The sequence below is a fragment of the Strongylocentrotus purpuratus genome, unplaced genomic scaffold, assembly GCF_000002235.5.
Source record: "Strongylocentrotus purpuratus isolate Spur 01 unplaced genomic scaffold, Spur_5.0 spur5_scaffold_10, whole genome shotgun sequence".
In the NCBI taxonomy this organism is placed as follows: domain Eukaryota; kingdom Metazoa; phylum Echinodermata; class Echinoidea; order Camarodonta; family Strongylocentrotidae; genus Strongylocentrotus; species Strongylocentrotus purpuratus.
The window spans coordinates 24,933,336-24,946,103 of NW_022145595.1; the positions used below are offsets into that span (position 1 = coordinate 24,933,336).

The 12,768-nt window shown below is 36.7% G+C and overlaps 1 protein-coding gene across 4 annotated transcripts in view; it reads left to right on the plus strand.

Moving 5' to 3' along the window:
* The window catches only part of LOC584304 (ras-GEF domain-containing family member 1B), a 39,830-nt gene that overhangs the window by 16,687 nt on the left and 10,375 nt on the right, over positions 1 to 12,768 (plus strand). For 2 of the 4 annotated variants that reach the window (XM_030979862.1, XM_030979864.1), the window contains exons 2-3: positions 9,877 to 9,966; positions 12,606 to 12,683. In XM_030979862.1, coding sequence (XP_030835722.1) covers positions 9,877 to 9,966; positions 12,606 to 12,683 — 168 coding nt within the window. Of the gene's footprint in view, positions 1 to 5,804; positions 6,407 to 9,666; positions 9,692 to 9,876; positions 9,967 to 12,605; positions 12,684 to 12,768 lie in introns of those variants that run through there. The other 2 variants (XM_030979863.1, XM_030979865.1) reach the window with 2 other exon arrangements.

Sequence of the window (12,768 nt, forward strand, 5' to 3'; positions counted from 1 at the left end):
AAGTGTCTTGTCTTCGCTCCAGCCCTACTCGATTGCTGGTGCTCTGTCAGACCTGATTTTATGTCTAGGCCTTTATTTCTTCCATTGATCAGATAATTGTTATGCTTTCCTGCAAAACCTACATTTTTAAACCATTTTCTATGTCTTTTTCAGTGATGATAACTTTTGATGAATATCACAGCCATGCCTCAAAGGAAATTCTTGTTAAGTTGATTGAAATTTTTGGTTATAATTCAACTTTTTTAAAATCAAACTTTCACTTTCATTTCTTCAAATTATGACCCTCAAGAAATTCTGGGTTTGATTAAAGTTGTGGAGGTGTTAATCAAGTTGCATAATACATGTAAGACATTGAGCTACCAGTTTTCTGGTACACCCCTCAAAATCTTATTAAAAGTATAAAAGTTGGTAGAAATATTCTTGACAGAAAGTTGATACTGACATTGCATTGTTATAAAGAAAAAGAAACCTCCACTGCCTCATTCCACTTATCCTTTCCACTTCCTAATTGTGTATTGTTATTTTTTTTTCTATCTTTCATCTTTTTCATCTACCATTATCTTTCCTTCCCTCTTTGCTAATATGGCACATGTAAATGTGAAAAACAAAAGTGAAGCTTTGTCAGAGTTGGCTTGGTTTCAGAATGGCAGTCCACACATACATGTACATGTAACACACATGTTACGCATTATGTGGACTGTAGTATCATCTCATGGATTTTTAAAATATCTTATCCTTTCTTGGTAACATTCTCCTGCTCTGACCACATCAATACATAGCCGTAACTACAAAACCTATTTTGATTTATGTTTCCCTTTTACATTCCTCATACTATTTCCTCTTCTCTTTAATGTTTAAAGGTAAAAAGAGGAAATATTGGAGACTATGTTTAGGCCAGGGCTACCAATATGAGGTTTAGGTAAAAAAACAAAAATGGTCTGAATTTGTGGAAAGATTAGCCCCGTCTCGACTACACACACAACACTTTCCGTGATTAAGCCTCAAGGGGACAAAAAGTTGATAAGATAAAGTGTACTCATTTCAGGTAGGCCTAATTGTTGGCAAAATACCAAGCATAAATTGCACAATTACGTGTACCTTAAAACTATGTAATGTAGAAGGATTAGCAAATTTTGATGCGGCATATTAGAAAGACAATTTTTTTTCAATGCCCATGTGCCTACCTTAGAAATGGAAAATGATGCTCGAAAGTGCTTCTGATTATTTCTGTGTGTGCATGGCTCCCCCACATCCCCATCATCTTTTTAACATTTAGGTCCTTGGTTTTCTTTGGTTAACCTTTAAGCCTTACCTGTATATCTTGGGCCTTGGAAAATACAAAAATCAAAATTCATTTTAAACTGTCACTGACAGTTTAAAATGACAGTGTCAGTAGAGATTGGTGTGGACATGCACACGCTTGGGCTTGAACTTGAGGTTTGGGGTTGATAACCATCTCCGTGTTTGTAGACCAAGAAAATAATCAGCCTAGTCATCCCTAAGAAGATAACCCAGTATCTTAAATTAGTTTATCATGAGAATCTTTGATGATTCATGGTTGGATGGGACAATAGCAGACGCGATCCCTGTGGGGGGTCTATGTTCCAGCAGAATGTGATCTATAAATCACCATTGCCATGGCTATGGTGGTAAGGAGACCTTAATCTTAGAGAGGTGATGGGGGCAAGGAGGAGCCACGCCCAGATTCTGTTACCCCTGTCTTTGCTTGTAGGGGTAAAGGTGGTTAACCCAAGGTAGAATGTGAAATGGATGGTGTATCAAAGGGTTGATAGAGAAATTTAGATTACAAATAGAATTAAAAGAAATTTAAAAAAACTATTTCACAAAGATGTGTTGAGATACTTGTGTAGGAAAATAAAGGAGATTTCATCATCCGTCCGATATATTAATGTATTTTGTACACTTCTTGTACATGTAGGGACAGTCTGTGAATGTGATTAACTATTGTTATGCTGCCATTTTTGGGGGGAAACCCTTTCAAGTCCTAATACACTGTACTTTTTCAGTTATATGTGTGTATGTCTGCGTTTATAAAGATGAACATGTTTTCCCTTTCAGTTCAATGTCACGCTGTTTACCAATGATTCCAGCACTATTCTCCTGGGCCTTTGTAGTGTAGTGAATTGGAAGGTCACATTACAGCAGTTGGATGGATAACAAACAAAAAAACCTTGATGTATCCATCTCAATTTGATTCCAATATTTTGCATCCTCTAAGGATAGGCCTGCATCTTTCCTCGACCAGATTTGAGCTTTTTAGAAATACTTTTCAGTTTTCTCCCTCTCCCACCGCTCCCCTCTGTTATTTCACCCCTTCATCCCTCCCCCATCTATCTATCTTTCCTCTTGTATTTTATTTGTATGCGATGTAACTATTTTAACAATGATAGATATTCTTCAATGCTTTTTTAAAATCTAAGCTAAATACTGTAGATACTGAAAATTTTAGGTCATTACTACATTTTTGCAATTGCTCAATGAGGGGATTGCCATATCGGATAAAAAGATCATAAATGATACAGATAAATGAATTACACCAACAATCTTGTTATGTACGAAGATAAAATCACAACAGTACTGGGTAATAAACGCAATTAAGCATGATCATTACTCTCACTTTTGATTTCATTGGCATTCATTTTTTCTTCAAGCAGACACCTGAAAATTTCCCAACCTAATCCCAATTTCCCTTTCATTTTCCCTCTTTATTTCATAATGTTAGTCTTATGATTAATGATATGAAGTGTAGAAGTATAGACACTTGACATTTTTGTTTAAATCTTACAAAGCAATGATACCCTTGATCAAACAAATATATATACATGTAGACCTATTTCACAACCACTACTGTATGCACATACAAAAATTCCCACCAAACAAGGATTAAATTGAAAATTATTGATTTGATGGGGAGGCATGTGACTGAGATAGAATCCCCAAACTATTGAAAAGCAATCATCGATAATTTGTTATTGATATTTTCTGCTGATAAACCCACCCACCCATGCACTTCCCCTAATATTTTTTATTAAAAATAATAATTTTTGCAGATCATATCAGATCACATGTGCAAGAGGGAAAGTGAAAGTAAAAACATGAGCTTTGTAATAACGGCAGAGTCCGGGTTTTGAGACAAACATCAGTAATCAAAAGCTTCCAACTTTATCAGTTGTTAATTATACCTCCCTTGTGAAAAGAAAGTGATAACCTACCCTCTTGAAATATTCAGTCAACAATGATAAGTCTATTTAAATTTGATTAATGATATCTTGTTTCATATGGTCCAGAGGTCCAGTAATGAAATACCAGTAAAGCAAGTGCGATATCGTCATTATGTAAAAATAGTCTCAATACAAAAGGGGATAAACGCTGGGGAGGGGGGGGGGTACTCACATATTAAGACATCCAGGGGTGTGCCGCTCTAATGGGTCACTTTCTCACAAAAAATCCCTAAACATGGGTCCTATTTAAAAAAAAAAATATCCATTAACAATTAACATGGGTCTGTTTTTTCTGAAAAATGCGAAAAATGGGTTCTACCTCAAGAAAAATCTCCCCAAATGACCCTTAAATTGGTAAGGGTTTCGAGGCTTCAACAGCATACCGGTACCCCCCCCCCCCCCCTCCCCCATTTGTATTTCATTTGGGGCAAAAATATATCATCATAGATTATTTGTTTTACATGTACATTACATGATTATGGGCCTTTGTTCATTAGATCAATTTAAATTTGTTATATAGATATGTTTGAAAATAGCTTAAAACATTATCAAGGGCAGGCATTTGTGGTATTTCCCAGTTCATAATACCTTGAAATACAAGTCCTTTTCCTGACTTCCAACGTCATTACTCAAACCAGCAACTAGGCTAAAAAATATGATAAAAACAAAATGTCTTTGGCAATGTCGGGTACTTCCCCATTTGTGAAGGCCAATACCAGTGTGCTGAGTTCAGACTACTGAAATTCATTGTATACATGTAGCTACAGTATACAAAAATCGTATACAGGTACTGTATATGATTTATATGATAACTAATTAAATTTGTCTACCTTTAGTCTAAAAAATTCTGAATGACTTGTAATGAAATATTGTGTAGCGAAACCCACGTACACATACATGTATGTATAAGCATATGTAAATGAGTATTGTTTTTAAAAAAATAGAAAAAGAATGAGGGTCTGTTTTGTCGAAATTTCACACAGTGTATTTTACAAAAATAAATGGGTGGGGCTAATTGTAAGCGCACAGTGATGAATGGCCAGCTGTCGTGTCAACTGACCTCATCAAAACCAGTTTCTGCTTGATTATCTATACTAAAGTCTGTATGCCTCTTACTGTATGCAATGATCTTTTATGCAAGTTTTAGTAAAAATTTCAACTGAGTCTGAACAGTCTAGTAGATACAAGGGTCTTTTTCCTGATCCTCGAACAACGTCATAACTCGACCGTTGAACGCGCTATTAAAATGAAAGTGAATGTTGAAATATCCTGTAGAAAGTCCTGCTCCAAACCCAAATAACTTTGTTTGTTCGGTAATCCTGCCATGATATTGTTTTCTTTTGTTGGTTAGTTGTAATTGGAGGTCTGTCACATGGGCAGGGGACTTGTCTTGTGATTCTTCTTTTGTTCCTGAAGAAAATTATAGATTTCTTAAAGTATGATAACTGCTGCATAAACCATGTGATATCCTGGTGACTTGCCTGTTTATTATTCTGTAAGACAGTGTAATCCAATATTGTTTGGGGATTCAAAAAAAAACTGACTTCTGATAATTTTCAAAACCCTTACTGCATTCACTTCCAGCTTATTCAAAGATGATGTAAAATTGACTTCAATATAGCTGTATGATTTTACCTCATTAGTTGATTTATTGAAGATTGAAATGATTATTAAAAAATCTTTTAAATAAACCTTTTAAGTTATAAGTTGTTTCTATGCCTTTAGTGATATCATGTATTAGATTTTAACAGAATTTCCATTGCAGATTTCTTTTGAATGACACATTTCCATTGTAGCAGTACAAATACTTGTAATGTAGTGTACTGCATACTAAAGCACTAAATATTTGGTTCACTGAATGCTATAGTATATATTCACATTAGATAGAACAAAAACTATTTAAGAGAATTAGAGAAAATTAATGGTTGTAAAGCTCTACCCCAAACCACATGTCACTCAAAAACTTGTTTGATCATGAGATATATTCCTCATTCAACAAAATGTTACTAGGTCATGATTTATATATTTATTGATGTATAATTAAGATTACTTTCTTAAATGACATTCTCAGTTTCATGTCAGGTGATGTTTTTTAACTTAAATTCTATTAATGAAAGTTTCTCCACTGGGAGGATGCCACTATAAACGGCCCGCCCACACACGCTATTCATCCTATATAAAATAAAGCATTTTGTATTGAAAGTGAAGATGAGTTTGATTACTAAATTAATTTTTTTAAGAATTATTAATCAACTTCATGGTCATACCCCTTTTTCAGTATCAGTCTTTAAGAAAGAACTATACATGTGATGTTATTAATAGTTATTTATTCATGACTTCATCAATTGTAAGTCTCACGTAAACACCACTTGAGCTCATTTATTGTAGATCACTTAAGAGATTAAACACATTAATTGAAACCAAAAATAGCCACGGTTATAAACATCCTGCTTCGATCATCAAGTGATCACTAATATGGAGCTTGGCGGGAAGTAGTTGCGTTACGTAGCTCGTTGCCGAGAGAGGAAGAGAGCGGAAGGGGGCGGAGCGAGGCTAGAATAATAGCCTGCTGAGTGTACTTACTACAGCTCGTGATATGCCATCTCACTATCTATTTTTAATCGGCTATACTATACTATCAATTGTCATTGATATTGAAGGGGAAGAGTCCCAAGTGCGCAAAGTTGCAGGGGAATTTCACCGCAAGGCGAGTGTTTTCCCTCTCCGTCCGTCCGTCCATAGGTAGTGCCCTTGTGTACAGAGTGAGGAGCAGTTCTGGTGGTATATGTGAAGTTGAGGTTTCCATACGCATGCGGTAGTGAAACCTAGAAAGATTATTTAAGGCAACGCTGACATCCAGACATCTGCATTCATCAGTCTAGAAGTCTTGATGAACACATTGCTAGTAGACTTAAAATTAGTTGAAGTTAATCATCAATTACGAGACTCAACATTAGAGTTGCAACACTGCTTTCTTTTTGTCGACATTGTCTGTCTTGAGGGATTTTTAAACCTGTTTTTGAGACTATTTAAAGACTTTTTAAGTCTATATTTGGCATCTGTTATTGGAGGAGATAGTGCACATCATGAAGGAAGTGATGAAGGAATTAACAACTAAGATTGGAGAACGGAAAAGGCTCGGTCTTATTCTTCAAGAGAGTAAGGTATGTGGTGATTGATCAGTTGTAGGATAGGAGCTTGACCATAAAACATTAACTTTTTTTAACCAGTCTTGATTTATTCAATTGCTTTATATGGATACATTGGTAAGCATCTGTGAATGATTCTAGCTTTTATTCTTATCTCTTAATACCCTACTGACTCTGATCAAGTCTTGTAAGATAGACTCTACACTCGTCTAGAGATTCAACAGTTGTCTAACAATTATCTGGAGCTTCCCACAGTTGTCTTTTACTTGGCAGATCTTACGATCTTAATGTACATGCACACTGTATAGGCTAGTGTATGATACAAATGTATGGTATTCTACTCCTACCTCATAGCAATTGCTTGTCTCCTTTTTTTTTAAAGACAATTACATGTACATGTTTATCAAATGTACTATTTCTTTCTGTATGTAATATTGCACAAGCCTAGATTGTCCGTTATTTTTTTAATTGATCAACTGTGAAATTTATCTGCTCTCGCTCCGCTATTAGAACAGAAAGAAGTTCACAGTAGATCATTGGGTTGAGGTTGTCCCAAGGAGTAACTCCTTGGTTGAACTTCAATCCCTATTCTATACTCACACAGTCCATGCACATTGTGACAGCCAATCATTTTTGTTTGGTGCCTCCAGCTCCAAACTCTAAAATAATTTCTCTGGTATTGTAGGTCACAATTTCTGACAGAAATATGTGGCAGTGTGTGAAAACTGAAAAATTTCCATCGTCTTCTTGCACAATGCTGGGAGCAGTTTTCTTTATTTGCTAGTAGATCCGGGCCATTTCCTGTTGTTTCCTGTCACAATGCAAAGACTGGCGCTGGACCGGGATTAAAACAACTTTTGCTTCAGCAATCACCCTGCCATTTGCTGTTTTTGAAGTTGAACTTGCTTACCAAAGCAAAGGGAGAACTTTTGAACTTTTTGGGGGGAGGACAGTGATTTTGGTGCAATTGAATGTTGTGACCTGCTTAGAATAATAGGACGGGGAGGGGATGGAGTTTGAAAAACTTGAACAGAAATAAATTGATAATTATAAAAGAGAGACAGAGGCAGTTTCAGACTTGCACCAAAAAAACAAACAACAATATTGGGGCTACATCATGCAGATACAGGAATGAGAAACTCAACTTAGCTTTGTTTTTTTTTTGGTTTTTTGTTTCACTGTAAGTGACTGTATATACAGTTTTATACTTGAAATGATGTACATGTTCATTTTTGTTTAATTGAGCGAAAGAAAGAAATTATTTGAAATGGGTAGGCATATGGGATAGAAAACGTACCTACCTGTATATATTTGATGAAATTTTGAGAGAAGGCAAATAAACATGGAGTTCATTCACTGATGGTGGCTCTAGAAGGACACCAATACTATCTCAACTTTCATAATGCCACACATGTACACCATCTTTGCCCTATCAATATTTTCTTTGTTTATTGATGGGGAAAACACGGGTTTCTGTTATTTTGATAGTGGTTAAAGTGAGTCATGACTTGTGGGAAAAGTGGCTTCTATATCAAGGGATGAGTAAGACTCTATCTAGGTTAGCGAACTGTTGTTTTGAGGCTTCCTCTTTCAAAGTTTGTTCATGTGTTGATTGGTAAGGCTCATCATTATCATAGTGAATGATGCAAACACCAAGAGAGTTGTTGGTGGTTTGAAACGACTGGTAGATTCCTCAAAGTGATTCTGTAAAGTGTTTGGAATATAATGATGTGGTCACTTACCGTACTGCTGGTCTGAGAGTAGAGTTTGGCTTTGTAGAGTTCAGCAACTCTTAAATGTGTGATTTTTTTAATTTTGTAATATTTTCTAGGATATCTTACTAGTGCTTGTTAGTCATGTGGTCATGAATTAAGTGGGCCACAATTAGACCCATACATTGAATAAATTGAATGTGTTATTAAGATGTATATACATGAACAGCATGCATGCATCTACACGTATGTGTACAAAAATAATGCCTACCTACACATTTTGATTATTTCCCAGAACAAACTTTAAATCAGCTGCAGATTCAATTAGGCAGAGAAACCAAAATTGAATTTGAACTACATGTACATATAAAAATATCTTTCTGTATATACCAAAGAGATATTGATGTATTGCACTAAAAAGAAAACTTTTATACCTCATGATTCTTGTCTCAGACCAAGGCTGCGTTCATGCTTAAATTTTGAAGGCAGAATGAGCGATCTGAAACGCTCATCGTAAACGCTCATCGTGATCGCAGTTCCACGATGTAGTGTTCATGCTTACTTCTCTGGCTCCCCAGGCAATTCTCCGTGTGTGGCCTTAATTGGTCTTCCAGCTGGATTCGCAAACCTTCACTGTGCATGCTACGTAGACCCACTAGAGGTCAGTGCGTTGACCCCATTTAAACGCGTTTACAAATTGTAAACGCATCTTTTTGTGAGTTTACGATCGGCGATCGTGATCGCCGTTTTTCGGTGATTCTACAAAAGTGAGCTAAGACGCAACCGTGTTTTAAACTAAACGCGTAACAGATGCCTGATTCTGGCCGTCAAAATCAAGCATGAACGCGCCCCAAGACTACACAAAGCCATGTTAGTCCTATGACTTATTTACTCTCCTAGTCCCAACCTCCAAGTGCATGGGGGTATCCATGGTGATAAACTTGAGAGAAAGGTCACGTAGGGTCAGAAATGCATGGAATTCAGGTCCCAAGACACCACAGGAATGTTGTTGATTTTCCCTCAGCCAAGTTATCAGCGATTGACCTTTAACCTTTGGAGGATTATGTTGTAAATCTCGCTGGTGTAAAAACAACTCTCTATTTGCTTGAACATCACATTGTATTGTGAAGAAATCTATTTGTGTTTGACTCTTCTCCGAAAAAATTGGCTTGACAGAATAATCTGTCGTAACTGTCTGCCCTGGAACTTGGTTTTGATTGTGAATAGAAGTCGTAGAACCAGAGGGAAGTTTCGAGTATGAGTATAGAAAGTGGAAAGGTTACAAATGTTTATTGAAAGAGGAATCAGGCTGATGACAGTCTAATAAAAACTGCAACTGTGTCTGTTTGATCTGGTCTTTCATGGAAGACATCAAACTGGATGTAGGTTTTGTTTTATGGGGAAAATAAACAGCGTGCAGCTTACGTTGCTCCTGTATTGATGGAAGTCTTCATGGAACACGAGGAGATTGGATACTTGTTTGGAGAGTGTCTGTTACAGTATCCAGAGGATATTTTGTGTTAGGACCATACTGCTGGTCTTGCTTGGCAATCTGTAGGATAATCAGTAATTGCTCCGTCTTCTGATGGTATGTTTTTCTTCATTTGCAGAAGTTCGTGGAAAAGTATCATACCTTGATTATAAAAATATATTCATTATTTTTGTTGCAGCGCTGTGTACCTTGTTTGAATTTTAACTGTTTTAGTTATTGAAATAATATGGATTTGAAACTAAACGTTCTCTATTTGTTTGTTCCTTTTTGTTTTTGTGCAGGCATTGGTATACCAAGATGGCATCCTCACGTCAGGGACACTGGAGGCTTTTGTACAGCATCTCGTTCCCACGGCAACATACTACCCAGATGTAAGTCCACTTTTCTCTTTTGTGATAGGGCTCCATTAGAGCTGAATTCTTCAAAAAAGTTTTTCTTCTGGTTTTCATACGATGTATAACTCTCGAAAGGAGATGACTAATAAGGAGTACCAAAATTTGAGGATGAAAAGACAATTTGGATAGCATCCAATATACACAAGTAGACAATGGATGTACAAAATAAAGTTGAGACACCCTTAATTGTACCTTTCTAAACCATCGATTTAAAAAAAATCATTATTCTTGATTTTACTTTGTATTTAAACTGTTTTTTGGTTCGTTCTGGAGTGCCCCTCCCATTTTCATTTGAGGCCCCTCTGTACAAATGGGTAATCAAGCGATTGTGATTCTAACCAACCCTCTCGCTATAGAAAGATTAGACAAGTTTTATCATGCACGAAATCATCCATTTCTATTTAAAAAAGAAGAAGAAGAAGAGGTCACAGTTCAATCAGCTTGACAGTGATTGACTAGGAGAATGTTTTTCTTTTGAGCTTATCTTCCATTTATTTGCACCTTTTATTGGTATTTTCTGTGTGGTTTGAAAAAATGCAAACGACACCCTTAGAAAGGGGCTGGAATTTTAGACTATCACAATCCAACATTAATATTACTGACACGTCTGGCTATGCATTGTAGTGATAATGAAAAAATTATTGTACATGCAATGGAGTTTCAAGGTCTGTCTGTTCCTTGTAATTTCATCGTAGAAATGTCAGCTAAAGAAATCGTTAGCCGCTACCAATAAGAAAGAGGCAGCGAAGTGCAGTGGTATTTTACCCAGCTTTCAAAATTCCATGAGTGAATTTGATGGAAATGTCAAATTTTTGTTCGCTTTGATATTTCAGGTGCTATTGCTTTTGCGTAGGCGTTTAATGTACTGCTTCAATTCAGTGGTGTGAAATCAAATGAATTGAGTACTTTTCATGGATCCATGAACTTCCGAGAAGGTACCTCGGAAGAAGGGAGAATAGAAAATAAAATAATACAACCAAACTGCATGTAGACACGTTGGTTAACAATTATATCACTTGGATTTCCTATGTATTGATCACGTGAAAGATAGCAGAAAGATGTTTTTGTAGAAGGATTTGTTTGTGTTTTTCAGAGTATGGTACATGGCATTTTTGCTGTTGTTTTGTGGATTGCTATAGTATTTTCAGTGGGTACGAAAATTGAAATGAAGAGAACTTTACAGTCAGAGTTCACCTGTTATATCACCTGAGAAAATTTCACTGGTCGCCCCTCTAAAAATAGCTATTCTGGCTTAGACTAACTAGGCCTATAAGTCAACAACTTTTGACAGTATCGATCAGACACACAACAAAGATGACAGTGAAACGCATGATCCGGGGATCGGTCAGAGAATTTTTATAAATTATGCTTCTTTCCTGATCCCATATCCTCACCCCACTTGAAGCCAGGTCAAGAAAAGGGCCCCGATCTTGATATATCTTTTACCCCCTTCCATCATAGCTTTTAACATGCATCTATCCTACCTCCCCCTTTTCCTTGGTAGCTTGTATCAATTATCCTCCTTTCCTGATTTCATATCCTTGCCTCACCTGCAGACAGCCCTAGTAATGTGATACCCCTCTCCAGACAAGTAAACACTCAATTTCCCCTCTCCATGGTAGCTTTTATCAATTGAACATGAACTACATGTATAATAGTACATCTCCTTTACCCCTTTTCATTGTAGCTTTTAACAATTGTATCATATGAAGCCCCGTTCTAATGATAGCTTTTATCGATTGTCCATCTTTTGTACCCCTATTGAAGGTAGCTTTTATCAATTATCCATGTATCCTGTCTTCATGTCCATGTCCAGCCCACCCTTCAATCCTAACTCATCACATCAGGCCAGTGGGGAGCACAGACTCTCGATCTGCCCCAGAAGTCCAGCCCTGATTTTCCCACTTCCGGAAAGTTGACCTTTCTTAATCGCTCCCGAGAGGCGTAACTCACCCTGCGGCCACAGCAGACGTCACAGTCTGTGGAGGCTAAAAATATGACCATGAACCTGTGACAATGCCATTGCCGTGGCAACCAGATTTGAGGCAGGGAGTGTCAAAAGTAGTAATCCTAGTCGAGCTCCCACACATTGTTGTGGCTTTTCCTTTTGTCACAGGTTACTATTTTGTGAATCCTTCTCAGGTGTATGTTTATGTTGAATTTAGTATTTAGTTAGTTTATGGAGAAAAAAATTATGTTGTTGTATCAAAGATCTCTTGATTGCTATACCTGACTGAAGATAAGCAGAGGTTTTTTTAATTTGTATTAATTTTGAATTTTATTTTTAATACTCAATCCATTTTCCCATTTTAGCTAGGTTGCCAGTAAAAAAAAATCCATCTTGCAACAAATTAAGCTGTTACTTTGAAAAGAGAAATGTTTGAGATGAAAAACATTTATTTGTAGTCATGCATTTCAGTGAGCAGAATTAGTTCTGATAGAAGAGCTGACGTAAAACAATCATTTCTACCATTACTGTTTACACAGCCGGATTCTGCCAAGCTCCACTGATGCTCTCTATCTCTCTCAATGTCACAGATCATTTCATATTCAATACCAAATCTAGTATCATTCTATCATAATTTTTTTCTCCATATTTTCTTTTGTTCTTGCAGAGGACGTATCTGTTTGCATTCCTGCTCACATCGAGGTTACACATCAAACCACATCAGCTACTCAATGACGTCTGCCAGGTAGGTTAACCCTCTACCTACCGGAACCGGATGGCCCCTGTATTAAGCCTATGGGAATAAGAGAAGTCATTGGCCAAAGGGTTAA